Source organism: Scardinius erythrophthalmus, assembly GCF_964197995.2.
Source record: "Scardinius erythrophthalmus genome assembly, chromosome: 8".
NCBI classification, from domain to species: Eukaryota; Metazoa; Chordata; class Actinopteri; order Cypriniformes; family Leuciscidae; genus Scardinius; species Scardinius erythrophthalmus.
In genome coordinates this window covers 42,953,837-42,980,117 of record NC_138228.1, presented here as the reverse complement: position 1 = coordinate 42,980,117, position 26,281 = coordinate 42,953,837, and the positions used below count along the sequence as shown (strand labels likewise).

The 26,281-nt window shown below is 39.8% G+C and overlaps 3 protein-coding genes across 6 annotated transcripts in view; 1 reads left to right on the top strand and 2 right to left on the bottom strand.

Moving 5' to 3' along the window:
- Positions 1-4,486: 4,486 nt before the first annotated feature.
- On the top strand, positions 4,487-6,300 carry spred3 (sprouty related EVH1 domain containing 3; the record flags this gene model as incomplete). Its single annotated transcript, XM_081372047.1, has 2 exons — positions 4,487-4,669; positions 5,332-6,300. 2 exons carry the CDS (start codon positions 4,487-4,489, stop codon positions 6,298-6,300), a joined length of 1,152 nt encoding a protein of 383 aa, XP_081228173.1.
- A 4,519-nt stretch (positions 6,301-10,819) lies between these two features.
- Positions 10,820-24,595, bottom strand: dhx34 (DEAH (Asp-Glu-Ala-His) box polypeptide 34). The gene is made up of 16 exons (XM_081372818.1): positions 23,047-24,595; positions 21,115-21,426; positions 20,343-20,597; positions 19,969-20,071; positions 19,248-19,465; positions 18,967-19,141; positions 18,682-18,875; positions 17,595-17,696; positions 17,249-17,515; positions 16,419-16,592; positions 15,403-15,508; positions 15,210-15,316; positions 14,261-14,542; positions 14,000-14,185; positions 11,970-12,117; positions 10,820-11,063 (listed from the first exon to the last, which is right to left on the bottom strand). Exons 1-16 carry the CDS (start codon positions 23,740-23,742, stop codon positions 10,930-10,932), a joined length of 3,459 nt encoding a protein of 1,152 aa, XP_081228944.1. The 5' UTR covers positions 23,743-24,595; the 3' UTR covers positions 10,820-10,929.
- The window catches only part of st14a (ST14 transmembrane serine protease matriptase a), a 34,369-nt gene continuing 32,538 nt past the window's right edge, over positions 24,451-26,281 (bottom strand). For all 4 annotated transcript variants that reach the window (XM_081372826.1, XM_081372827.1, XM_081372825.1 and 1 more), the window contains 3 exons: positions 25,939-26,207; positions 25,679-25,815; positions 24,451-25,205 (listed from right to left, as the gene is read on the bottom strand). In XM_081372826.1, coding sequence (XP_081228952.1) covers positions 25,047-25,205; positions 25,679-25,815; positions 25,939-26,207 — 565 coding nt within the window. In that variant the 3' untranslated portion in view covers positions 24,451-25,046. The remainder of the gene's footprint in view (positions 25,206-25,678; positions 25,816-25,938; positions 26,208-26,281) is intronic.

The window sequence follows — 26,281 nt, the reverse complement described above, 5'->3', positions numbered from 1 at the left end:
TGGCATCAAAATAAAATGTTGAGGGGGTCAAAGAAAGTAGTCTACCCATAATATGAAGCTTTACCTGTAAATATGAAGATACATTTCTAGCTCTGACTGATCTTAATTTAATTAATTCAAACGTCTTCAAAATATTTGATCAAATTATAATAACCACCTCTGAAATGACTGAAATGATTTGGTCTAACGTCATCATGGCGTGGGCAGGGAAAAGAGCCTAACATGGTTCATCCTCTCCTCCAGTCATGTGTCTTCTGCCAGCTGTGACCATCACATGAACCATATTGACCCTTTTCACATTTACGGGTTTCTCAGAAGCGTAAGTCGTCATAGTTGGGTAAATTTCTATAGCGGTGAATGAGAGACTACATTAAATGTATTTTTGTGTTCCCATTTGCTCAAATCGCAAAAGAAAAACTCCACAATAGTGTTTTCCCAACTTTCAATAGGAGGAAGAAAACAGAGAGAGATTGATAACGGCTGAGAGAAGGATGTAAATTTTACTGAAATTTTACCACAGCCGCTGTATTAGTAACACCCTCACTGCAGCGTTAACTAGTTTTTTGTAATTTGATGCAAAGGTAATACAATACAAAGTATAGTGTTATAAATGTACATACTTTTTAAAAAATATATAAATAAAATATAAATATAAAAAAACGTTGCAGATTTATGATGCTATTGACCATTAAAACACATCATCACAGTTTGTGAAAAGGGTCCATTGTAGGCAAAAGATCCCTCCCAAAACCCTGTTTTCTAGCCCCAAACTGGCTGCAATTGGCTGGCTTGAAAAAAAATGAGGATTGTGTTCAAGGCATTTTCACTACTAAGTATACCTGGGAAATTTCCGCCAATTCATTAGTGCTTTCTAATAATAATATGTTTGTCTTTGTAATCTTTTCTTTAAAATGTAATAACTTGCTCATTGTCTGAAACAGCCTTTCTTCCGATGATGTCCAACCACTTTAACATCTACTTTTCATGATCCAATAATCTTCAACTGGATAAAATCCAGTGTCCCACCTTGCCTTTTTTTCTCACTGACTATTCAGTTTCACTTGGGAATGCATCCAGAAGCATTACAGAAGAAAAATGGGTTATGAACGACAATTTTAACAAATGAATAATAATTTTATTTTTAATGTAATTAAATTTTTACGAACGCTAAAGCTACAATATGTAAGATTTTTGTAATAAAAAAATATCCAAAAATCACTTGCACAGTGTGATATATTTCCTGCAGTTGTGTACTTACAATATCCCAAAAGTTCCCAAAGATTTAACAATTTTAAATAATGGCTCGTCAATGACCTAATATCCGCGTTATCCCTGGTTTCCGGCTTCTCGTACTGACATAGTAACCATGGCGACAGACGTGGACAACTGCGTTACGTCTAGCGGCACGCTCACGCTGTTGTTTCGTTCAAACATAATGGACCATGGCAAGCAGACTTTGGGACAAAAGGAGAACTAAAACGAGGATCAATATCAGGGTGGCGTTTTCGAGATGCCGAGAGCTCCACGTCCGCGACTAACTTTGACTTGACAGAGACGCCGCTCTTGCATGTACTTTATTAGACAGGTGAGCAAATGTACTTAAAACGAATCAATGCTCAACATGATGAAATGTTAGAATATGATTAGTATGTTATTCTAATGTTGATCTAGCTTACTGCTAGTCTCATACAGATGAACTAACACACAGAATAACATTATAACTTTAAACACACTCAAATGCAGTTTAGTGTGATAGTGAAGTGAAACAGCGCTGTGTTACCTCACAAGTTTCATTCGTATAATAAACTGACATGTGTGAGTAGTAATTCAGCATTTGTGTGTAGTTCGGTAGAATGAAATGTCCTTATTCCTTCATATCCGCGGGACTCGCGTCGCGTGTGGCGCTGATATCTGTCTCTCATTAGCGATCGCGCCCTGCTTCATACCACGGTCATGTTAAAAACATCAATGTATTCACTCATCCATAAACATTATTAGATCCTTCGGCATGACGACAAGTTCCATAATTACGCTTATGCGTCGTTTGTTATTGTAAGAGGTTAGCGACCCCTAGCGGCGAAAAAAATTACATATTGTAGCTTTAAGTGGATATTGCAGGCTAATAACGTTACTTCCTTTACACATCTTTACACCGTGTCTCTGTAACGCAGTGTCTTTTCTCTATTATTTGCCATTTACCTTTATTTTAAGTATATTTCCATATGTTATACTGATGGTTGCGTTTTCTTCTTTAACGGCCTTTGTCTCAAAGTCTGTGTGTGTGTGTCTGTGTGTGTGGGTGTTTGTGCTCAGCTGGCTAGTGCACTCACTCCTTTTACTCCCCTAACAGTGTGCGTGTCCGAGCCGTGGTGATGACACGTGACGATTCTAGTGGTGGCTGGGTGCCCCTTGGAGGTGGCGGCCTCAGTCACGTGATCATTTGTAAGGGGCGGAGCTCTGAAGGTCGTGGGCGGAGAGAGTACGTCATACGCGGAGAACGGCTACGCGATCGAGCAGTGAGTGTGTGCGTGTGTGTTCATGCCGGTCTTTGAGTGCACTGATGTTCCCTCAGCCTGACAGTCCCGGTAGTTGTAGCAATTTAGTAGTCGCCCTCACGAGTGGCCCGCAAGTGACCCGCCTCTCTTTCTTCATGTAGCCTGTGCTGGAATGTGCCATTCAAAAGGGTCTGGTCTACAACAAGGTGAACCCCATCTTCCATCACTGGCGTGTGGAGGAGAGGAAGTTTGGTCTGACCTTCCAGAGTCCAGCTGATGCCATCTCCTTCGAGAGGGGGCTTCAAAGTGTCCTTGATAAGCTGGACAGAGGTACAGAGCAGCAAAAGATAGAGAACAGGAAGCTGGAGCCAAAGAAATGAATGTAGTTTACATTGAGTATGTGTCAATCAGTTTTAATACCTAGTAACCCTGTTGTCATGGCCTCTAAATGTACCAGTCCAGAGAAGACGATGCCATGAAAGGATAGTGCAAATGTCTAATGTGTTTTAGATGATCCCATTTTCTTTCTTGACATTTTTTTTTTGTTTGTTCATTTTTAACATTTTCCTGCAGGATCCGACTCGCCATCCTCCTCGACTCCTGAAGAGGGCGACACCGAGGATGATGGTCAAGCAGTGAGTGTTTTTATCACGTCAAAGTGCTTCAAAGTATCTGGTGTCTATCTGAGATTTACAGTATTTTTTCGTGCCTAGATCCCTGTAAAGTCATCATAGACATTGAAGTCAGTAAAGCCAAAATTGACCCTATTTATTTTCTTAACTCGTTCCCCGCCATCATAAAAATCATTTTCACAAAAATGTCATGGCCTCCAGAATATTTTGTTGTATGAATATCTGAACATGCAATACATCGAAAGAAAAAGTAGAGTCTCTGCTTTTATTCTAGTTTTTAAGATATTCAAAGTTTCATTAAAAAAAGCAACTTTTTGAGCAAAAAGCTGAGCAAATATGTTTTTTGTCAAAGACTGGGATTCAGAACGATGATCAAAACATAGACGGAGTAGATCGAGTCTATCAACACCCCCAAATCTTCACAGTCCTATAGCTCGTCCTGGGTCGATATTTCATTCAGTAATGTTTGACAGTTTTGATTTATATGCAGATTAATGTTGATGATCACATTATTTTACATATGCATATGATTGCTTGTTTCTGCTTCTTCTTTGCCTGTGTTTTGATCATGAGATTCAGTTCTCTTTCAGAAGATTCGTAATAGCGCCCCCTACTGTTTAAAAGTGAAAACATGGAAAGCCAGAAATTTCCGTCAATGGCAGGGAAAGTTAAAGTCCGCGTGAACCGGAAGTTGCAAACGACTTTTCTCCAGTGTTGTGACGTATTTCCCAGTGAAACGGAATATTGAACAGAGGGCAGGGTTTTACTCTAGCGCTCCTCCTCTCCATCTCTCGCTCATAGCAGACTAACGGTTTGAAGGGAGTGGTTAAGCGTTTCCCAACCCAAGCCGTCAAACCTACGTCATCAGAGAAGGAACGCCATTCCAGACCGGAAGTAACTTTTCAGACTTTGATTAAAGATTACGACGGCAAACAATTTTTTTCTGTGTATTAACTTGCACGGATTCATTTTCACCACAAGACTAGTAATATGCGCTAACAAAGTAAATAGGGTCAATTTTGATTTCAGTTGGACTTTAATATACTGTATGTTCCTGGATTCGTTATGCATGATTTATCGGTGCATGTTATTCCAAAGAAAACTGTCTTTGTAATCATCAATATTAATCAAAATGTAATAAATCACTCTACCATTTCCTATCTATAATCTTGCTAATTATTTAGCAACTTGGTCACTTTTTGCACCAAACAGTTTTACATAAAGTCAAAGCAGAGTCATGATTGAACGATTCATTCATAATACAAGGCGATCCAAACTACACCAGTCATCTCTACACCGTATTTCCTCCATCTTGTGTACATCCTGTCGGCTTTAGCATTAGGTGGTTCTGCATGTTTGATGACTTGCAGTCTGTCTCAGTCTCATACAGGGAGTGAGTCGTCGTCCAACAGCAGAAAAGAGATGCTGCCCAAACCCATTACCATTGTGACCAGCGAGTCCTCCTCCACCTGTTTTGTGCGCTCCACAGAGGAGTTCGCGTACGGGACAGGTCACGTCGTCACGACACAGACCCCGGCCCAGGTAAAGGATGCACATTGCTTGAAAGTTGATTCCAGTTGATTTCAGCAAGTTCATTTTATTGGTCGACCACGATGGAAGGGGGGGGGGGATTTTTAAAAATCAAAAATCTATTTTAAACACCCATGCCAAGTTCTTAGAAATATACTCTTTTTAATTCATGTCAATTTCATGGTTTTAAAAAACTTTTATACCATTTACAAAAAAAGGTGTAGATTTAATGACTAGAAATTTAACACGTTGCAACCGTCAATTTAAAGTAATAACATTTTAACACACGTGAATGTACCCAGCATAATAATTATTTACAAAAATGTTTTAATTTAAATATATATTTTATATTTTTAAGATAAAAAGCATTCTTTTTGTACAAATATCATGAATTAATAATTCATAAATAGTATTTTTGTAGGATTTTTGTTGTTGTTGTTGCATGCTGGTTGCACCACGTTATATTTTGGTCAGTCAGTACATCACAGGACAGTTGTATCAACCCCTACATTTCTAACTTTAAGATCAAAATGAAATTTAATTCAGAAATGATGCGAATTGGTGTATTTAAGTCACTGTATGAATTAGCTGCGTTCTTATTGTATTTTTGAATGAATGATTTGATCCTGACAAGTGCAGAGTTACATTCAGTCCTCACTCTTCTCTCACCGCAGATCCATACCCGACCCGCCCAGCACCAGCTCACCCAAGTTACCGCCGTGTTGAACCCTCCGGCACCCCCTCCGCCGCCTCCGGCCCCCCCGACCCCCCCCACAGCGCCCCCTGCCTCCTCTCCCCTCTCCCCGCTCTCGCCCACCATCTCCCTGCTGGAGGAAGGGGACCTCCGCAGCCTGGACCCCTGCAAGGACCTGTGGGGAACACGCGGCTACGAGGACTACCGACGCGCCGGTGCCACGCGGACCAAGGTGGGCGGGCTGACGGGGGGCGTGGTGGTGAGCGGCAGCCAGGACAAGACCGAGCTGTGCGTGGTGCGCTTCGAGAAAGAGCTGGCCGGCGTGGGCACCACAGGCTGCGAGGTCACCGTCATGCTGGACACCAAAGGTTCTCAGTGCAACTCTTCGCCCACCTGCATGCCCAACGCCGTGCCGGGGGTGTCGTCGGCCAGCGGCTCCCCTCAGGAGACGGGTAAAGGCTCGCCCTCTCCCTGCTGCATCCACGCCTCTCTCTCCACGCCACGCTCTCGGACTCGCAGGCGCGGGGGCGGCGGAGGGGAAGCCATCTCTCCGGACGACGACAGCTCCTGCCCACAGGGCTCCTCCTCCTGCTCGTCCCGCTGCGTGTACTGCCGCTCCGTCTTCAGCGCCTCCGAGAACGGACGGGGCCGCTGCCGGGACGCCCCGGACCCCGCGCTACACTGCCTGCGCCAGTGGACGTGCGTGTGGTGCGCAGAGAGCCTGCTCTACCACTGCATGTCGGACTCCGAGGGCGAGTTCTGGGAGCCGTGCTCGTGCGAGGACTCGATGGGCGGCGGGCCGCACCCGCTGTGCTGTGCCCGCTGGACGGCGCTGCTGGTGCTGTCTCTTTTCGTGCCCTGCATGTGCTGCTACCTGCCCCTGCACGCATGCCTGCGCTGTGGGGAGAGATGCGGCTGCTGCGGAGGGAAGCACAAGGCCGTGCGATGAGGCCTGAGCGGGGGGAGGGCGCGTGGGCGGGGCTTATTGTGACGGGACGGGAGCACAAGGAGGAACAGCCGTAGAGCCAGATCTCCTACATAAACCTTCACGATAATATCCCCTCGCCCCCACCGAGGCCGTCTGCTGCATTCCGCTCTTTCTATTCTGCGCTCGGACCCTTCTCGCTCGTACCGGCGGTGGGTGCATGGGTTCGGGGAGGTTGCTCTCTGATTTGCTGGTCGTTGGGGTCAGGGGTCGTCTCCGGGAGGTGGGGAGTGAATGGGGTTCAGTGACGTGTAAACATTTGTTTCGTTTTCTTTTCTCCTGGTTTTTTTTTTTTTTTTTTGGGAGAAAATATGAGATGAAAAAATGTTTATAGATAATGTTATCAGACCTATTTTAAGTATCTTATTTTACTTGAACTACTGAAAGATTTGATTTGATTTGAATTGATTTAACAAATACACTCCCCTCGTACCTCTAAGTTGATGAGTTTTACCTCAATGTCCAGAGGAGAGTAAGGCAAATGGAGAAACAGACTTATTTTGGGGGCTGTGTGCTGTGGTGAGGTTTTGTATATGGTCTTTGCGGTAGGTTTTTCACGCACGTTCGGCCAGAACATATTTGTGAAGGAGAACATTTTGATGTTGTACCACTTTTAGTTGTTCGAGGACAGGAAACGTGAACGGTCTAATCGAGGGCAGTTTCACCAAAACCACCACTTTCACCACATATGGACACATACATGCTCATTCTTCTGTTAAGAGTATAGTTGTGTTTAACTTGCCAACAACTGAGAATCTTGCCTATATTTAAAGGATAGACCAAAAAAGTTGAGAGATAATCTAGTCCTGAAACATTTGCACAGCAGATGTAAACCGAGGCCTTGAAATGTTGTTGTACACACCACCAAAAATACAGTGCAAATTAGTTATTATTAGTCAGAAGTAAAGAATAAAGGAGAAAAGGACTGTTGTGTGTGACACAACACTTTATCTGTTAGTACGGCAACAAGAGAAGTACTCAATCATTAACTATAATGGGTTATACTGTGTGTCCTGACCAGTGCAATTTTGTCTGTGTTGTTCCAGTTAGCCCCGCCCACAGTAAAATCCCATTGGTCCAAAAGCATAAAATGTGTTCTGATTGGCTGTGATGATTGTGTTACAGGATATTTTCATCTTCACTGTGGACGGACAAATTACTTGACACTGAAAACTTGTTGCCTGGTTAAAGCCCGTTGTTAAAGTGAGAAATATAAAGATTTCAGACCAATCAGTTAAAAAAGCGCTGACCGGCGTAACGGTTTGGACCTCGAAGTGTTAAGAAACTTTGCTTTAAATTATCTCAAAGCTGCTATTTCAACTCCCCTAAACTTGTCTTACCTCGCTGCTAGTCATGAGGAGTTAGGGAATCAGACACAGCCCTGTAGTCAATTTTGGACAATGACTAAATTATGACATATAATTATGACTAATGTCCAATTCCAAGAGGTTTCTCCAAGTTACGTAGGAATCAATGTTGTATTAACTGCTCATTAGAGTCACTTTAAAAGAAAGGGTTTTTACAGCAGGATGAACCACTGGACCATTCAATCTACAAACATGCATTGCATATCATTGTCCATTTGGACTCATTTCAATCCATTTTCAAAGACGTGAAACATTCTCTTGCACTCACACACACTCACTCACTCACTCTTTATGGGCAGAATAGTAGAGAAACACAAAAAGACCCAAAAATAGCACTGGAAAAAAGAGAACTTTGAGAGATGAGACCACCCTTGAGGGCCCTAGTCATACATCCTATTAATAAATGTGCCTTTTGATTTATTTAACCAATAACCTATAATTTCTGAGTAACGATGTACCTAAATACTCATTTTCTTTTTTCGGGTTGTTTATTTCTGCCAATGTGCATATTTTAACATGTATGTGTCTATTAGTTTGAAAAGTAATCAATGGAAAATATTACCTGTTTATATATTTATTGAGATATTTATTCTAATTCTTTATTTATTTTTGGAGACGGGTTTTTATTTTCTGTGCTGTCTTACTTCTCTGACTTTGTGCCAATTTGCTGCTTTGAGGTGTTACATATCGTGGGTTTGTATCATTAATTAAACCCTAACTCTATATTTTAATGAAAAGTTTGCACTCTGAATCGTGTTTACATGTGTTTTATGTGCATTGGTACACTAATACTGGGATGGCATAATACAGCATTCACTCATAACCACATTTATTATCAGTGTGGTGTGTTACAGCACAAGGCAGCAATAGTGAATTGTGCTCCATTCAAATATCCACTCGGATTAGGACGGATTTCGGGAAGAACTGTCCAGGTCATATTTCGCCCCAAAATCAACCGAAAAATTTAAGAAATTATATTCTGCATAAAGAAAACTATTGACAATTAATGTTCCCCCCAAATTAAAATCAGTATAATTCATATTTATACTACATATAACAAACACTATTATGTGTGTGTGTGTGTATATACAGTGAGGAAAATAAGTATTTGAACACCCTGCTATTTTGCAAGTTCTCCCACTTGGAAATCATGGAGGGGTCTGAAATTGTCATCATAGGTGCACTGTCCACTGTGAGATTCATAATATAAAAAAAAAAATCCAGAAATCACAATGTATGATTTTTTAACTATTTATTTGTATGATACAGCTGCAAATAAGTATTTGAACACCTGTCTGTCAGCTAGAATTCTGACCCTCAAAGACCTGTTAGTCTGCCTTTAAAATGTCCACCTCCACTCCATTTATTATCCTAAATTAGATGCACCTGTTTGAGGTCGTTAGCTGCATAAAGACACCTGTCCACCCCATACAATCAGTAAGAATACAACTACTAACATGGCCAAGACCAAAGAGCTGTCCAAAGACACTAGAGACAAAATTGTACACCTCCACAAGGCTGGAAAGGGCTACGGGGAAATTGCCAAGCAGCTTGGTGAAAAAAGGTCCACCTTTGGAGCAATCATTAGAAAATGGAAGAAGCTAAACATGACTGTCAATCTCCCTCGGACTGGGGCTACATGCAAGATCTCACCTCGTGGGGTCTCAATGATCCTAAGAAAGGTGAGAAATCAGCCCAGAACTACACGGGAGGAGCTGGTCAATGACCTGAAAAGAGCTGGGACCACCGTTTCCAAGGTTACTGTTGGTAATACACTAAGACGTCATGGTTTGAAATCATGCATGGCACGGAAGGTTCCCCTGCTTAAACCAGCACATGTCAAGGCCCGTCTTAAGTTTGCCAATGACCATTTGGATGATCCAGAGGAGTCATGGGAGAAAGTCATGTGGTCAGATGAGACCAAAATAGAACTTTTTGGTCATAATTCCACTAAACGTGTTTGGAGGAAGAAGAATGATGAGTACCATCCCAAGAACACCATCCCTACTGTGAAGCATGGGGGTGGTAGCATCATGCTTTGGGGGTGTTTTTCTGCACATGGGACAGGTCGACTGCACTGTATTAAGGAGAGGATGACCGGGGCCATGTATTGCGAGATTTTGGGGAACAACCTCCTTCCCTCAGTTAGAGCATTGAAGATGGGTCGAGGCTGGGTCTTCCAACATGACAATGACCCGAAGCACACAGCCAGGATAACCAAGGAGTGGCTCTGTAAGAAGCATATCAAGGTTCTGGCGTGGCCTAGCCAGTCTCCAGACCTAAACCCAATAGAGAATCTTTGGAGGGAGCTCAAACTCCGTGTTTCTCAGCGACAGCCCAGAAACCTGACTGATCTAGAGAAGATCTGTGTGGAGGAGTGGGCCAAAATCCCTCCTGCAATGTCTGCAAACCTGGTGAAAAACTACAGGAAACGTTTGACCTCTGTAATTGCAAACAAAGGCTACTGTACCAAATATTAACATTGATTTTCTCAGGTGTTCAAATACTTATCTGCAGCTGTATCATACAAATAAATAGTTAAAAAATCATACATTGTGATTTCTGGATTTTTTTTTTTTTAGATTATGTCTCTCACAGTGGACATGCACCTACGATGACAATTTCAGATCCCTCCATGATTTCTAAGTGGGAGAACTTGCAAAATAGCAGGGTGTTCAAATACTTATTTTCCTCACTGTATATATATATATATATATATATGGATATATACTAGTGCTGTCAAATCGATTAATCGCATCTAGCATAAAAGTTTGTAAATATATAATGTGTGTGTGTGTATGTATGTATATATATATATATATATATATAATATATGTGTGTGTGTGTGTTACAGTATATATACAGTATTTATTTACAAAATTTTATGTTAAATGCAATTAATCGCGATTAATCGATTTGACTGCATTGAAAATAATGTAAAATAAAATTGATTGAAATAAGAGAAAATTCCTGACAGTTCTGTCAGGTTTTATACAATAATCACTGTGAACCAATTTTCAGTACGCACATCCATGACTGTCCACAAGGGGCCGCATCAGTCAGTGTAATGCAATTCCAGGACCAAGTACACTAGATTAAAAACAAGTAGAATTACATCAAGAGAGTTTTCACATTTATTTAAAAATGTAATGGATTGATTCTAAAGACAGAGGAGCTGGGTGGACAGAGAAGGTCTTAAAGTCTGAGCATGTGTCCCTGTGTGAGCTCAGGACAGGTGCTGGCGTTTGTGCTTTAGGATCTCAGTTGAGGTGAGAGTCAGGTCTTTATTACAGATATCACAGTGATAGACCCTGGTCAGACCTGATGAAGACGATGAGGACGCTTTTGCACTTTCAGGCTCTGTGAAAGCAAAGAAAAAACATTTACTGTGTAGAACTGATTAGTGATAGTGCGAATCTAGAGCACTTACTAAAATAACTGATAAAAATATTATTGATATGACTTGAGAAGACAGACGTAGACATACACATACACTATAAATGTATGTATATTTATATTTATTATTATTTTATTTAATATATAATATTTTCAATTAAGTTTTTATTTTAGTTAAAGTTTTAATAATTTTGTTGTGTTGTCATTTTTATTAATATTATTTTTTTATATGTATTGTTTTTTATTTTAATTTCAGGTTTAGTTTTATTTATGTTAGTACATGAGAAATGTTTCCTTGGCAAATGGCAGACTATTTTTTAATTTAATTTTATTTCAGATAAAATGTTTAGTTTATTTCAAGTAATGAAAATGTATTTTTTCTGGTTTGTGGTTCACACAAGCTCAATATATTTTCACATTTTATTCTGCATAAAATACATCAGTAAAACACCCTTGTGATTTTTTAAAGTTTCAACTTAAACTTAACTTAAAAAGGCGGCAAACAGAGGTTATAAATGTCATTCAGCGTCATCAACCGAACAGGTAAACTCATATGTTCACAGTTTTAGCTTACGTTTAGCTTTTTACTTCTGCCAATTGTATTTAGACTTCAAAGTTGTTCATTTGTGAAAATGATCATGATGAACAATACGTGTAAGATTCATAAACCTTTGTTGGTCACAGGGCTTATTTTCTGCAATAATCCTAAAGCCAATAGAAAAATCCTTTTAGCTTTCTGTAGAGGGTGATGCGAACATCAAGAGTGGGCGTCCAACAATACATCATGACTGCAGGACTCTCTAGTAGGACATCGAAGTCTTTACACAAAAGCTGGTTTATGAGATGAAACGATTGCTAAGCGAGACTCGCCTGCTTCCTCCTCGGGCTGCTGTTCCTCTAGTGGCCTGCAGGAGACCTCATGTTGCATGCGCTCCAAGGGCGTCAGGGGCATATAAAGGTCACAGTGAGGGCAGCTCCAAAAACTGCGTAAACATTCACTGTACAAGTCCTTAGAGTCCTACATGACACACATTAAAAAGAGAGGAAGTGATGGCGTTAAAGGACTGTAAGAAAGAGAAGGCTTTTATTTGAGCACATTCTTCTTTCATGGAAGCTTGTTTCTGCCACAAAAAAAGGTAATTGCAACTTCTCACAAACTGACTTTTTTCCTCTTACAATTACGAGTACATAGAGCTTATGTAGCCCCGCCCCTTTTCAGCACTGAACTCGTTGTGTTCTGTCTTTTCTATTTCCACAGCATGAAAGTAAGATCTTATCATCTTACTTAAATCTTTTTTTTAAATCTTGCCGGTTTACCAACATTTGTTATGATATCCGCTTCAAACATCACAATGCTCATGATAACTTTCGTTTACTCTACAATAAATCAAATGACTCTTCAACAGCGATAGAGACAGAGCGCAACGCGTCTGAATATAATCTGAAGACCACGCCCACCGGGGGGGAAAACAGTCCAATGGTCTCCATTGACTTTGCATTGCGAGAGGCTGCCTCCTTGTCATTTCTTGCTTCTAACAAAAGACAGAATAATGCCTAAAAGCTGCTATGTGACAAGGTGTACAGCAAACAAGCTAAGAAACCCAGCTGTCGACCGCAAAAAACGAGCGTTTGAGGACATAAAAGTGGATACAGGCTGGAACGAATGGGTAAATTGTGGGATCCTGACACTCAGTATGCACTAAAAATACACCACGTGTGCAGTAAGTTAAACATTTGGTCACTGGTGAGTCAAATATCCAAATGTCAGTTTTTATATTATATTTCTGTATGATAAACTATCCTGTGTTGCCGATTACGGTCTCCTCCAGCGGGCGTACGTTAGTTCTCAGAGTAATGAGACACGTGACGCTCTGTCTCACCACTTTTATGTCCTAAACACACTTGGGGTCGAGAGCTAATAAAAACGTATTTCTGGGTTTTTTAGCTTGTTTGCTGTACACTTTGTCACACAGCAGCTTTTAGGCATTTTTCTGTCTTTTGTTAGAAGCAAGAAATGACAAGGAGGCAGCCTCTCGCAATGCAAAGTCAATGGAGACCGTTGGACTGTTTTCCCCCTGGGTGTGGGCGTGGCCTAAACGGAAGTTCAAAGACAATATTCTAAAGATGGCTGCGCGCTTGTTTCTCTGGCGCATAAGGTCTATACATCTCACAACTACAAGTTAAAAAATCATAATTACGAATTTACATCTCTCAATTCTTTCTTTTTTTTGGAATTCTGAGTTTACTTTTTTTAAATTCTGAGTTTATATCTCGCAATTCTGACTTTTTTCGGAATTCTGAGTTTATATCTCGCAATTCTGACTTTTTTCGGAATTCTGAGTTTATATCTCGCAATTCTGACTTTTTTCGGAATTCTGAGTTTACATCTCGCAAAGACCCGCCCCCTATAGTTACTGTTGCTATGTCCAACAAGCCACGCGGCTCTCACGCCCCACCATGTTCTCACGCAGTGAAAAATACATCGCGGAGCAAAGAGGACACTGACAACGCGCTTCCTTCTAGTTCATTTTTAGCATCAAATAAACATGAAAGAACATGAGAAGGAGTGTTGTTTTCACCGCGGAAAGACGTCAATACACTCCGTTTTTCAAGTTCAAATCCTCCAACGTTAATCTACTAACTCTCCTGACTGCTTTGTCGGACAAAAATGGCGGATTCGGTGTATGGCGGATTACGATTGGTCAGATCGCCTATCAATCAAACTCCCTGCGAAGGGTCAATTTTGACTTTTTTTGGAATTTTGAGTTGGAACATCGAGTTTTCTCGAAATTCTGAGTTTACAAAAAAGACATTGTGAGATAAAAAGTTAAAATTACCTTTTTTATATATATATTTTTTTTCTGTGGTGGACAGAAACTTCCATAGGAAAGAACACTTACACACAGACAGTTGTAAGTGAAGTAGCTGCACACACGCAGGCCTCCTTTAATAGCATCCGGCTCCGCCTTCATGCCAGGGAACAGAGACCCGAGAGCTGAAGCGGAAGAAAGATCCGGATCCTTCTGGGGTCCGATGTACAGGTTCTGAGACTGCAGCCCTGCCAGACGCCTCAGACTGTAACTAACCTATGAGAGAAAGTCATTATCACGTGCGTTTGACCCAGATTAAACACAGATCTATTGTTATGTTTGCCTCGCTACCTCAGTATACAGCAGAAACCGCACAAGTCCCTCACAGAGCTTTTCCAGTTCTCTGCGGGAAACTTTGGGCCCACTCAGGCCGAGTCCAGCGGAGCTACCCGGGCCGCCCTGTCCGAGCCGAGCCTGAAGCTGTCTCTCCCACTCGCCCCGCAGAGTGAGGGCCGAGGAGAGCACTTTCATGGCCCCGTCTCCGTCAGCCAAGCCCAGCTCCAGCCAGCCGTCCACCACCACACGCGTGCAGTCCGCGTTAGTGTCCACAGAGTTGGCCACCAGCAACAGAGCCTACAGGAGAGAGGTCAACGACAAACAAGAGTGTTCAACATGAAGGAGAGGAAAAACCTAGTTTGAAAAGTTTTCCCAAATGCTCGCCAAGACTGCATTTATTTGATTTTTCTTGGTTTTGAAAACTATTGGTAACTAATGGTAACTATAGCATTTTCAAGTTTAAATTTAATGATTATAAAAATGTCAAGTGTAGCCATCAAGTGATACATTTTTTTACATTTTTCCTCACACATTGAATATATATGTGCACACATTTTAATTATTATTCTCAAAAAAGTTATTCAAACTTTTTTTAAATTCTTAATTCATAAACATTATTCATTTTTGGGGGAGTTGCACCACTTGACATTTTACAACCTTTACTAACCTTGCCTTGTCATAAAAAGGTAAAATGATCTGATATTTTAAGAGACTTATTAAATTTGGCACACAGTCACGAGGGTCTGCATGGCTCCTCTCTGATATTTTCCTATTTGCATAATTCCTTTAATGAATCAGGTGTTAAAAAATGCAGGCAACTTGTGAAAGCAATGTGGAAGTAAGTCACATATTTTCTGTGAATGTGTGAAACTAATTGAGATCATTGGGACAAATGACCACATCCACTCTTATGTTAAAAATAAGGGGGAAAGAAATGGTTATAACTGTCTCAGTGTTTACTGACCTGTAGGGCTGGAATCCGCACACAGTTTGAGACGTAAGGCTTGTTTGTTTCTAGCAGAGTAACAAAAGCCAGTAACTGATGCCTATTGCTCTGGCCTTTATCAGCACCTACAGAAAGAATGTAAGAGTGACACAGTAAAAAAGAAGAACGTTTCAGTCACGATGCCTGTCTTACTGCAAAAAGGAGTGTGTACCAAACTCGCTGGACTCGTGCTCGGGGACATGCAGGACTTCAGGGTCAATGGCAAACACGCTGGTCGGGTGGATCACAACACCTTGTTTATTACGTGTGTGGAACACCTACACACACACACACACACACACACACACACACACACACACACACACACACACACACACACACACACACACACACAAAAAAAAGTGAACTGTCCAAAGTTGGCTGATATTACTATGTATATAAAAGTGCCGCTATGCTATTTTATGCTCCTAATTTTGTTTTGGAGGTCTCCCACCATAGGTTTAAATGCATCCAAGGTCAAAAAACACTTACATTTTCTCATAATAATGCCGCATCTGAAATGGTTAGATCTCTCTAAACCCCTCCTTTCTGAGTGCCTACTCTGCTCTGATTGGTCAGATGACCCAGTCTGTTGTGATTGGCTACTCTGCTCTGATTGGTCAGATGGCTCAGCCTGTTGTGATTGGCTACTCTGCTCTGATTGGTCAGATGGCTCAGTATGTTGTGATTGGTCTACCACTTACAGGGCGTTTCGAAAACCCAACGCATTACCATATCTGAATTTCAGCTCCTGATCTTCCTCAGCGCTTGTATACACAGTGATACGAACAGGATTGATGCCGCCAATTTTTCCTTATCAATTCTAGCCAGAGTCCTTATCCTTCGGAAATGCAGCTAAGTGGAATTGCTTTCGCTGCGCAGAAAACAGCGTCTTCTCGACATGCTGACAACACAAACCAATCTCTCAAAGTATTGTTTGCAGGCTGCCGATGAAGACAATAAGCTAGCATTATGCAAATGTGTTACAAACCTATGTAGGTTCGAGAAGGAAGTAAGTCTGGAATAACTGAAGACTCAGTTCTTTCTTTACGAAGAGAACTCCATTTGTCGTGAACTTTGAAACTTTGTAGACCTTTTACATTCACAAACAGCTACACTATACAGTACATGAAAGGGAATATCCACAAAAGCATAATAGGTGCACTTCAGTGTGTATTCAGCCGTTACCTGCTCCGAGTCTTTGCGTGTTGCGTTGTGCTCATCTGGCATGGCGAGCTGTGGGTACAGGCCTCGACACAGCACCAGTTTGAGCAGAGCCTGCTGACGGGACGACAGATCTGCACTGGCACACGCAGCTTCCTGAAGCTCATTAACATTGTGACGCAATTTGAACTTGACTTCCTGTAAGAGCCAGACAACCAGTAAGGATACAGCAAAAGTGTACAGTATGAGTGAATCTCACAAAGCCTGGGTCATATTCCACCTCAAAATAGATAAAAAAAAAAAAAGAAAGAATAAAATGAAGCCTATTTTTAAATCCAATGTGACATTATTTAAACATTTCCGCAATTTTGTCATTACTGTAATGTGAATCAGTGTTATTTAGTATCGTTGAGATACTATTATAGTTTGCATTTTCAGTTTTCTTGTTCATTTAAGTTGAAGTTTTAGTCATTTTATTGTGTTTTTTATAGTTTTAGTTTCAGTTATATTGTAACCCTGATGTGAAAAATTCCAATCTTATAACAGTACTGAAAAATAGTATTTTTCAAAAGTTTGGGGTCATCAAAGCTATACAGTAAAAACAGTAGAATTATATATTTTTTCAGGATTACTTGGTGAATAGAAACAGAAATCTTTTATAACATTATAAACGTCTGTACCGTCACTTTTAATCAATTGAATGCATCCTCGTTAAATAAAAGGATTACTTTCTTTGGGAAAAAACAATCTTGCTGACCCCAAATGTGAACGGTAGTGCACATTAAATGAAGAATGTGTGGAATCTTTTCATTCTTTCCCCCACATGCTCTAAAATGAGAATCTGAACCTGAGACCTGTATGTCCACAGTCTGGTCAGAACCATCTTTCCTCTTCTTGCTTGAGCTCGCACCCTCTCCATCAGATCCAGATGAGGCGTCTCCCTCCAGCCCTTCCTCCAGCCGGAGAACTTTCCTCTTGGTGTTCTCCTGGAGCTCATGGTCTCGTTTCAGCTGGTGGAGCTTCTGTCTCTCTGTAAGCCTCTCTCTGCGCCGGGCTCGGTCCTGCGGCTGCGTCCTGCTGCCCGTATGATCCTCCAGGAGACCGTGAGTGCGCAGCAGCTCCTGTGAGATGACACACGATTAAGATCGGTCACATGGGTCACAAACGTCACGGAGATGTCGAGCTGCTGCTGCTGCTGACTTTGAACTGTCGTCTGAGGTTGACCATCTCGTAAAGCCTCTGTTCCTCCAGTCCTCTCCTTCTGCACCACTTTCTGGAGCCGCTTCCTCTCTCTGCTTTCACCTGTTGATATATATTAGCCAATATTACTCATTTCTCCTAATTTAAGATCATCTCAGTAACAATTTAATAACACTGTTAAATGCAACCTTTAGCAAATATCAAAATGAATATCCACTTTTTTATACTGTGCATGATCGTTGTGGTGCCTAAATTCAATTTGAAATGACTGATTTAATCTGTAATTTACTTAGACAATAGTATAACACTATCTATTGTCCAAGTAAAAAAAAAAAAAATCAGTTTTGCCAATTTATAACTAATAGTCACATAAAAAATAATTATCTGCTTATCAAACACCGTTCACAATAGTTGAATGCCATATAAGATGCTTTTGTATATAATGCATTATAAAGGTAAAGAACAACAGGACTAAAGTGTGGAACCCCATCTTCGCCATGAAATACAAAAATTGAAAAGTCATTGTGACTTTTTACATCACAATTCTGACTTTTATCCTTATTGCAATTTTGAGTTAACATTACGCATCTATGACTTTGCAATTCCGAGAACTAATACTTTTTTCTCAGAGGAGTTTATATCTTGCAATTCAGACTTTCTTTCTCAGAATTAAGAGTTTATAACAAAATTCTGACTTTAATTCTCGCAATTCTGAGTTAATATCTCACAATTTTTGAGTTAACATCTTGCAACTCTTTGACTTTCATAAATCATAAACAATATCATGGACCAAAAAAAATCTGTCTGTATCATGAAATGCATATTTCCTTCAAGAAATGTTTTGGTACATTCCATTTCTTAATAATATTAATGCACAAAATCAAATATTTCATTCACAAAATGCATTTCAAAACAGCGTTCATTCTCTAATATGCTTCATTTTTATTGAATATAGATATAACAATGTCATTACTGTACAAATGATTGGTAAATAAGTTTTATTATATATAAAAGTCACGTCAGGTTCAGTCTTGTAATGTTTCCAACATTGATACACAATAAAGCAGGCAAAAGGGCCCAGACTGACCTGCACCCAGGCATTAAAGGTGTTCATCAGTGTGAAGGGGTCTCCCTGGTTGCTGTTCAGGGGCTGGCGAGCGGTGGAGCAGTCAGGGTTGTGCTGAGCGCTGCGCAGAAACGGAGACTGGACACTCAGAGCAGCGGCAACCGTCAGCACCGGCTCCACCAGTTTGAAGACGGAACCCAAAACCAACATTTTTCCTGGACAAACACAAGAATGAGCATTTATAATGCCATTAATACCGTAGCGAGCTCAACTAACTGCACAAAACAGCAGGAAAGGGTTCCTTACCAATGACCACATCCACAGGCAGTTGAGCCAGCAGCCTGCCAATGGCGGAGAGCTCCCCGTGTTCATCTAGCGCCCCCTGTTCTCTCAGGTACGTCACTGCAGTCTGAATACTGGAAGCGGGAGGAGGGTCTATGAAGGCAAAAGTGCGAGGGTCACCCAGACCCATGCTCATCATCTGCACAAACACATTTGCAATATGAATTATTATAATTATCTGAGAACAATATTCCCCTTTGGCACAAAAATGATGAGGTTACTGTTTTCCTGATGTGAGAGAGCACCTGTAGGATGAGGGAGTCCAGCGCCACCCTGTGGATCTCGGGAACAGGATACGAGGCAAAGGCGTCGTAATCAGATTCAGCGTAGAGTCGGTAACAGACTCCCGGCCCGGTTCTGCCAGCGCGGCCTTTCCTCTGTTCAGAACTGGCCCTGCTGATCCAGAACTCCTGCAGTCTCTGCATCTTGGCCTTGGGGTCAAAACTCATTTCTTTCACTTTTCCTGTTATTAAACATCAAAGAGAGAGAAAGGAAAGGACAATGATATAAAAAAATGAGTGGCAGCGTCTCATAAAATGTTATTGACTGAATTTCAATTTGATATAAAATATATCAATATATATAATATATATATATATATATATCAATATATTTTTATCCAAAAACTCTTAAAATCATTAAATGAATTAAACTTGTAAATGAATAGATCATTTATAAACATAGAAAAGAGCGTCTCATAATATATTTCTGATTTTATATTTAAATTTTAAATCAAATATTTTGTCCTAAAACTAAAAGAAATGAAAATGATTACATTTTAAAAACATAGAAAATAGGGCCTTGTAAAATTGTATTAATTTAATTCAAATTTTAAATAAAAATAATTTTATTCTAAAACTCTAAAATCATAAAATAAATTAAACTTGAAAATGATTAAACATTTTTAAACCATAGAAAATAGGAAAACATTAGTTTACACTTCTTCCACCAATCTGACTGAATTACCTGAATCAACGACAAAGCGCACGCCATCTATAGTGACCGACGTCTCAGCAATATTGGTAGAAATGATGCATTTTCTCACACCCGGGGGTGCAATGTCAAACACCTGAAGGTCAAAGTTCACACATTAATAAATAACTTCAAGCTGATGTCGTGACATATTTTTATTTATATATATACATACACTACTGTTAAAAAGTTTGGAGTAGGAATGTAGGTAAGCAAAAAACTTTTGAATGGTAATGTGTAGCCAAATAAATAGGCCAGTCATTTTGCAACTAATTGGAAAAAAAAAAAAAAGCAGAAATGACAATCACAGTTTTAAAGCTAATCATAAAGATCATGCTGAATGAGTGATGGGTCTGTCCTGAACGAACCTTGTCCTGCTGAGCCAGTGAGAGCGTGCTGTGCAGAGGGAGGACGATCCAGCGCTGTGTGTGTGTGGCGTACGCCTGGCAGGCCTCCTGGATGGTGGAGATCTCGGCCACTCCGCTGAGGAACAGCAGCAGGTCTCCTCTCTCCTCGGGGGGGTAGCGCTGGTCTATCCCCTGCAGCACACGCAGGTACGGCCGCGGGTCCAGCTTCTCGGAGCGGGACACCTGCTCTTCTGAAGGAATGGGCTGGTAGATCACCTGCAGCACAGGACAAACTCACACTGTGATCAGTTTACTCAATTTACATTTTAGATCAAATATTTTTTGTTATAAAACTCTAAAATTATAAAGTGAATGAAACTTGTAAATGATTAAATATTTTTTGTAAAAAAATAGAACATAGGGTCTTGTGACATTTTACTGATTTAATTTAAATAAAATAATTTCATTATAAAACTCTAAAATCATAAAATGAATGAAACTAGAAAATGATTTATATATATATATATATATATATATATATATATATATATATATATATATATATATATATATATATATATATATAAGAGAAAATATGGTCATAAAATGTTTTTGATTTAATTAAAATTTTAAATAAAAGATATATATATTTTTGCCCTAAAACAAATAAAATCATGAAATTAATAAAACTGGAAAATTTGTCAATATCTTAAAAACATAGAAAATAGGAAAACATAAGTACAGGTTCCACTTCAAAACCACAGTGTATTTGAACAGGCGTTTGAGAGCTCACCTGAATGGGGAAGAGTCTGCCTGGCACCTGCAGAACCGGCGCGTCGCTGAAGTAGCTGGAGAAGAGCTTGATGTTGATGGTGGCCGACATGAGGACCAGCCGCAGGTCTGTGCGCAGGGGCAGAAGCGAACGCAACACTCCCAGCAGGAAATCACAGTGCAGGTGTCTCTCGTGCACCTCGTCCACAATCAGCACCTGGTACTGGCCCAGGGAAGCGTCCTGCTGGATCTGCCGGAGCAGGAGACCCTCGGTCATGAACAGGAGTTTGGTAGCTGTGGTGCGGCTGGTCTCAAAGCGGATCTGGTACCCAACCTGGAGAACATACAAGACAAAAAGGTTTTTGCAATCCATTCACAAGAGTTTTCGCTGCTGCGATTCTTTAACTCTCAACGTTTGCATTTTGCATAAATTTTCTTCCTTCTTGTCATGCATTGTGAGGCATTCTTAGGTTTTGAAAGTTACTATATATATATACTGTATATATAAAATTGTAATAATATATATACAGTACAGGTCAAAAGTTTGGAAACATTACTTTTTTATATTTTTGAAAGAAGTCTCTAATGCTTATCAAGGCTGCGTTTATTTGATCAAAAATACAGAAAAAAAACCCAGTAATATTGTGAAATATTATTACAACTTTAAAAAATAATTTATTCCTGTGATCAAAGCTGAATTTTCAGCATCATTACTCCAGTCTTCAGTGTCACATGTGACATCCAGTCTGTCATGATCCTTTAGAAATCATTCTAATATTCTGATTTATTATGAGTGTTGGAAACAGTTCTGCTGCTTAATTTATTTGATGAATAAAAGGTTAAAAAGAACTGCATTTATTCAAAATAAAAAAATATTTTCTAATAATATAAATCTTCTTTACTATCACTTTTTATCAATTTAACACATCCTTGCTGAATAAAAGTATTGATTTATTTCAAAAAAAGAAAGAAAAAAATTACTGACCCCAAATTAATGACCAGTATATTGTTGTTACAAAAGATTTATATTTTTAAAAAATTTGCTTCTTTTTTTTGTTTTTATTTTTTTACTTTTTATTCATCAAAAAAGATGAATCATCATATTAGAATGATTTCTAAAGAATCATGTGATAGACTGGAGTAATGATCCTGACAATTCAGCTTTGCATCATAGAACTAGGCTAAATGATCATTTAAAGTATAATAAATTGAAAACCAATTATTTTAAATTGCAATAATATATCACAATATTACATTTTTCCATTGTACATTTTTTTTTATATATTATATATATATAGTAACTTTAGTAATAATAGTAATAATAATAATGTTACAAATAATTATTAACAGAATCACAATAAAATAAGAAATGGAAGTTAGTTACCAATATATACATATATTTTATTGTATATATGTATATATTAACTACTTCCATTTTTTTGTGATGCTGTTAATGATTATGTATATATAATCGAAATGTAATCGAAATTATTCAAGCCCCATTGTAAATTAGGTTTATTGGCAAAATTTACTTTCAGCTGTTTGCAACGAACAAATCAAACAAAAGACATTGAAATAGGCCAACACAACAAATAGCCCATTTCAAATGGTTTCCCCAAATTCAACTGAAAATGCAACTAGTGCACTCAAAATGATCCAACCCCTTTGAACAGAATCCCTCACAACAGCACAAACCTGCAAAACAGGTGTAGTCTCAAACACACCTGATGCAACTAATCAAGGGCTTCATTAGATGCACCAGGTGTGCTTGAGCTAGAACACATGAGCAACCGTGTATGTTGCATTACAGTTGTGCACATTTTGATCCTGAACTCTCATTTCCATGCCAAAAAAGGCATTTTTCTCAGTACTGTTGTCTTACAGTAATAAAAATCATCCTGTCCTAACGTTACTGTTTTTTTATTATATCAATTGTCTCGAAACATCTTAGTACCTTGGAGCCGTACAGGTTGAGGCTCTCAAAGCTGACTCTCTTGGCCAGTGAGATGCAGGCGATGCGGCGCGGTTGAGTGCAGGCGATGTGGTTGAAGCCTGAAGCCAGCAGATACTGGGGCACCTGTGTGGACTTCCCACACCCCGTGTCTCCAGCCACCACCACCACAGGATGAGTCCTCACCAGCTCCACGATCCTGTCTCGGTACTGGAAGATGGGGAGGCTCTTCTGCTCCCTCCTTAACTTGGAAAGCTTGCTGAAGCTCTGCTTCTGGTTGAAATCGAGGAAATGGAGAAGGGCAAGGCGGCAGTCTGTGATCTCCTGCCTGCCGGGACCCGAGCTCTCCCTGCGCCTCCGGTGCTCGGATCCTCCCAGGCGCTCCTCGATGTCTTTGGAGCACACGGAGATGTTGATCCTGTATCTGGCATCATAATCCTTCGGAAGTTCTAGATCCACAGATCCAGACTTCTTCCTGGCTTTTCCCTCGTGTGATTCTTGCCTGCTGGATTTGGATGCTGACATCTCTTTCTTGGCTTTGAATCTCTGGAAGCGCTCGAAGAAGGTCCAGAACTCCTTGTGTTCAGTGCTGCCCGTCTGGATGTAGTCATGCTGGCGGAAAAACACCTCGTCCAGCTGGGCTCGACACTGAGGACTGTCCCAGTCCCAGCTCTGGCTCTTCTCTCGCTCGTGGGACATTTTTAATGAGTGTAAACCAATCTTCCACTTTTCAGCAATTCAAATACTCATGCATTTTTCAATTAATTTCACATTATCATTGATAATATTTGTTGTGATTATTATCTCCTCGGATATTGTAATGCACATGTCGGTTGCATTTTTGTCATGTTTACGCTTCTCGAAACGGAGCAACACCGGAGCGATAACTTGAAGGGACCGTTTCTGGTACGCCTGTGTTTACAGTCCGGATACTGCGATGTGCCAGCAAATAGTTCCTACACCAATAGCTAAAGAAGCATGTGTGTTGAATTATGCAGTGTCTTAAACTAAAACGATTTGTAACCACTTGTATTTATATATAATTATCCATGCAGTTTTAAGACCTGAAAGACTGCAAAATTAGATAATTTAAATAAACTGGGGGAAACACAAATGTGATGAAATGAAGAAATGGTAGACCGTTGTGGTTTCTGCATTTAAAGTATGTTAAGTGTATATAAAAGTGTGCGTATATGACAAATGTGTCCATTCATGGGTAGTGTAGTAGTTCGCTGTTAAACACCATTTTTCAAAGATACAGACAGCATGTACTATAGATGGGCAACATCCATAGTCTTCATTTAAAGTTATCATTAAAACAAACAAAAACTCCTCATGGAGAACATGAATGGATTTTGTACTTGTGAAACCCGACTGTTGCTCTTTTAGTGAACGCATTACACATTTCACACTGTATTAACCAGATATACATTTTATTTGTAAAACATTGCTAAATTGGTAAATCATGTTGCATGAAACAATTTTGTTATTTTTTGTCATTTTTAAAGTGTTAAATGTAATCCCTGAGCACTCCAGATTCCAAAAAACTCAAACCTTGTTTAAAGTCACATTACATACATTTTGAACAAAAGTCATAAAAAGCATGTTCACATTTAAGTATGTGTGTGTGACTCCAGAAATACACACTCTCTGAAACAAAGAAAACTGAAGGTACAGAACCAAACAACTAAATCATTCACAATCCAAAAATAAAAGCGTCACTTCAAGAATGTAGTTACTAAAAAACACAAAATCTTTAAAAGGAGAAAATAAGACATTTATTTACACACCTTAAGACAGAATAAAAACCCCATACCGCTCTCCTCATAAAATATACAAATATATAAAACAATTTTGAAAAATTCAAAAACTGGTCAACATGTCCATCCCTCTGTTTGCAGGGCTACATTGGGTTATTCCATGTGTGTTATTAAAATATTTGTGGCCTAGGAAAACCAAAACAGTTCATAAAATTTCTCAGTTCATCATAATCTCCAGGTAAGTTATACTCCCGTCTTCTCCTTGATCCAGCCCCTGAATTTTGGGACGTTTGTGTAGATGCCTGGCTTGTTTTTGCGGGCACAACCGTCACCCCAGCTCACAACTCCCGCCAGGTACATACGGTCACCCGACAAGTAGGCCAGAGGACCGCCAGAGTCACCCTGAGCAAAGATAAAGAGAGTTATTTAAATGGACGATAATAACAGGAGTGAGAGGAAATAAAATAAAGAGAAACAATTAAATAAAATGGCACTTATGGATGCACAATATAAAAATTCTGACCGATACCAAAAAGATGATCATAATGTTCATTTTATGGTCAATAACCTATAAATGGCTGATATAAAAATTCTATATGATTTTGTCTAAATAAATTGTGTGTTTGATTATAATTTAACACTATGCCAGCTACCATGGCTATATTCATGGTGAGAAAGAAATTGAAAATTGTAAAAAAATATAAATAACACAACTATATATAAACAACAAATCAAAACAAAATTTTTAAAAGGTTTTAAAGTTTATAATTGATGAAAAAAAAAATGGCCTCAGAATCAATCAAAATGTCCATTAAAATAGGTTTCTATCTGTAGAAAATCCTGTAAACTTGTGTGCTAAAGTTCATGAAACTCACCTGGCAAGCATCCACTCCTCCTGTCAGAACGCCAGCACACATCATGCGAGAAGTGATCTGACCAGTCATTAGTTTATCACAAATCGTACCGTTGATGATGCGAACCCGCGCTTTCTGCAGCACAATCGCTCCAGCGCCTGAAATAAACACACGCCAATTACAAATCAAAGACAAGAACGAAGTTTAAAAAGATAAGAATTCATGAAATATGACAGGCTTTGTGAGAGGTGTAAGCATTATTGTGTAGTTCTTTTACTGACCCCCCTCTCTAGTGGCACCCCAGCCGGTGATAATGACAGAGTCACTAGCGTTGTAGACATCGGTGGCACTCGGCAAGCAAATGGGTCGAATGGTGTCACTGAAGGTCACGGCTGTATCCAGCTCCATGAGAGCGATGTCGTAGTCATAGGTGTAGGGGTTGTAGGATGGGTGAGGAATGATTTGTTTTAGGAATCTCTTCGTTGCCGTCTGTTTATCTTTTTGTGTGTGAAGACCCAAGTATGCTTCCCATGTGCCTGGCTGGGAATACCTGAGGATTCATCAGATATACAGAGATGAAGGTTTTCTCTTTTCCACTCTTAAAGCCTAAAACCAATTTAACTG

Excerpts from the sequence above, each read along its gene's own strand:
- dhx34 (XM_081372818.1), bottom strand. The coding sequence starts at position 23,742 with ATGTCCCACGAGCGAGAGAAGAGCCAGAGCTGGGACTGGGACAGTCCT. Across the intron at positions 17,516-17,594 it reads ACCTCAGACGACAGTTCAAA|GAGCTGCTGCGCACTCACGG; the intron begins GTCAGCAGCAGC and ends GTCATCTCACAG. Across the intron at positions 15,509-16,418 it reads CACGCAAAGACTCGGAGCAG|GTGTTCCACACACGTAATAA; the intron begins GTAACGGCTGAA and ends GTGTGTGTGTAG.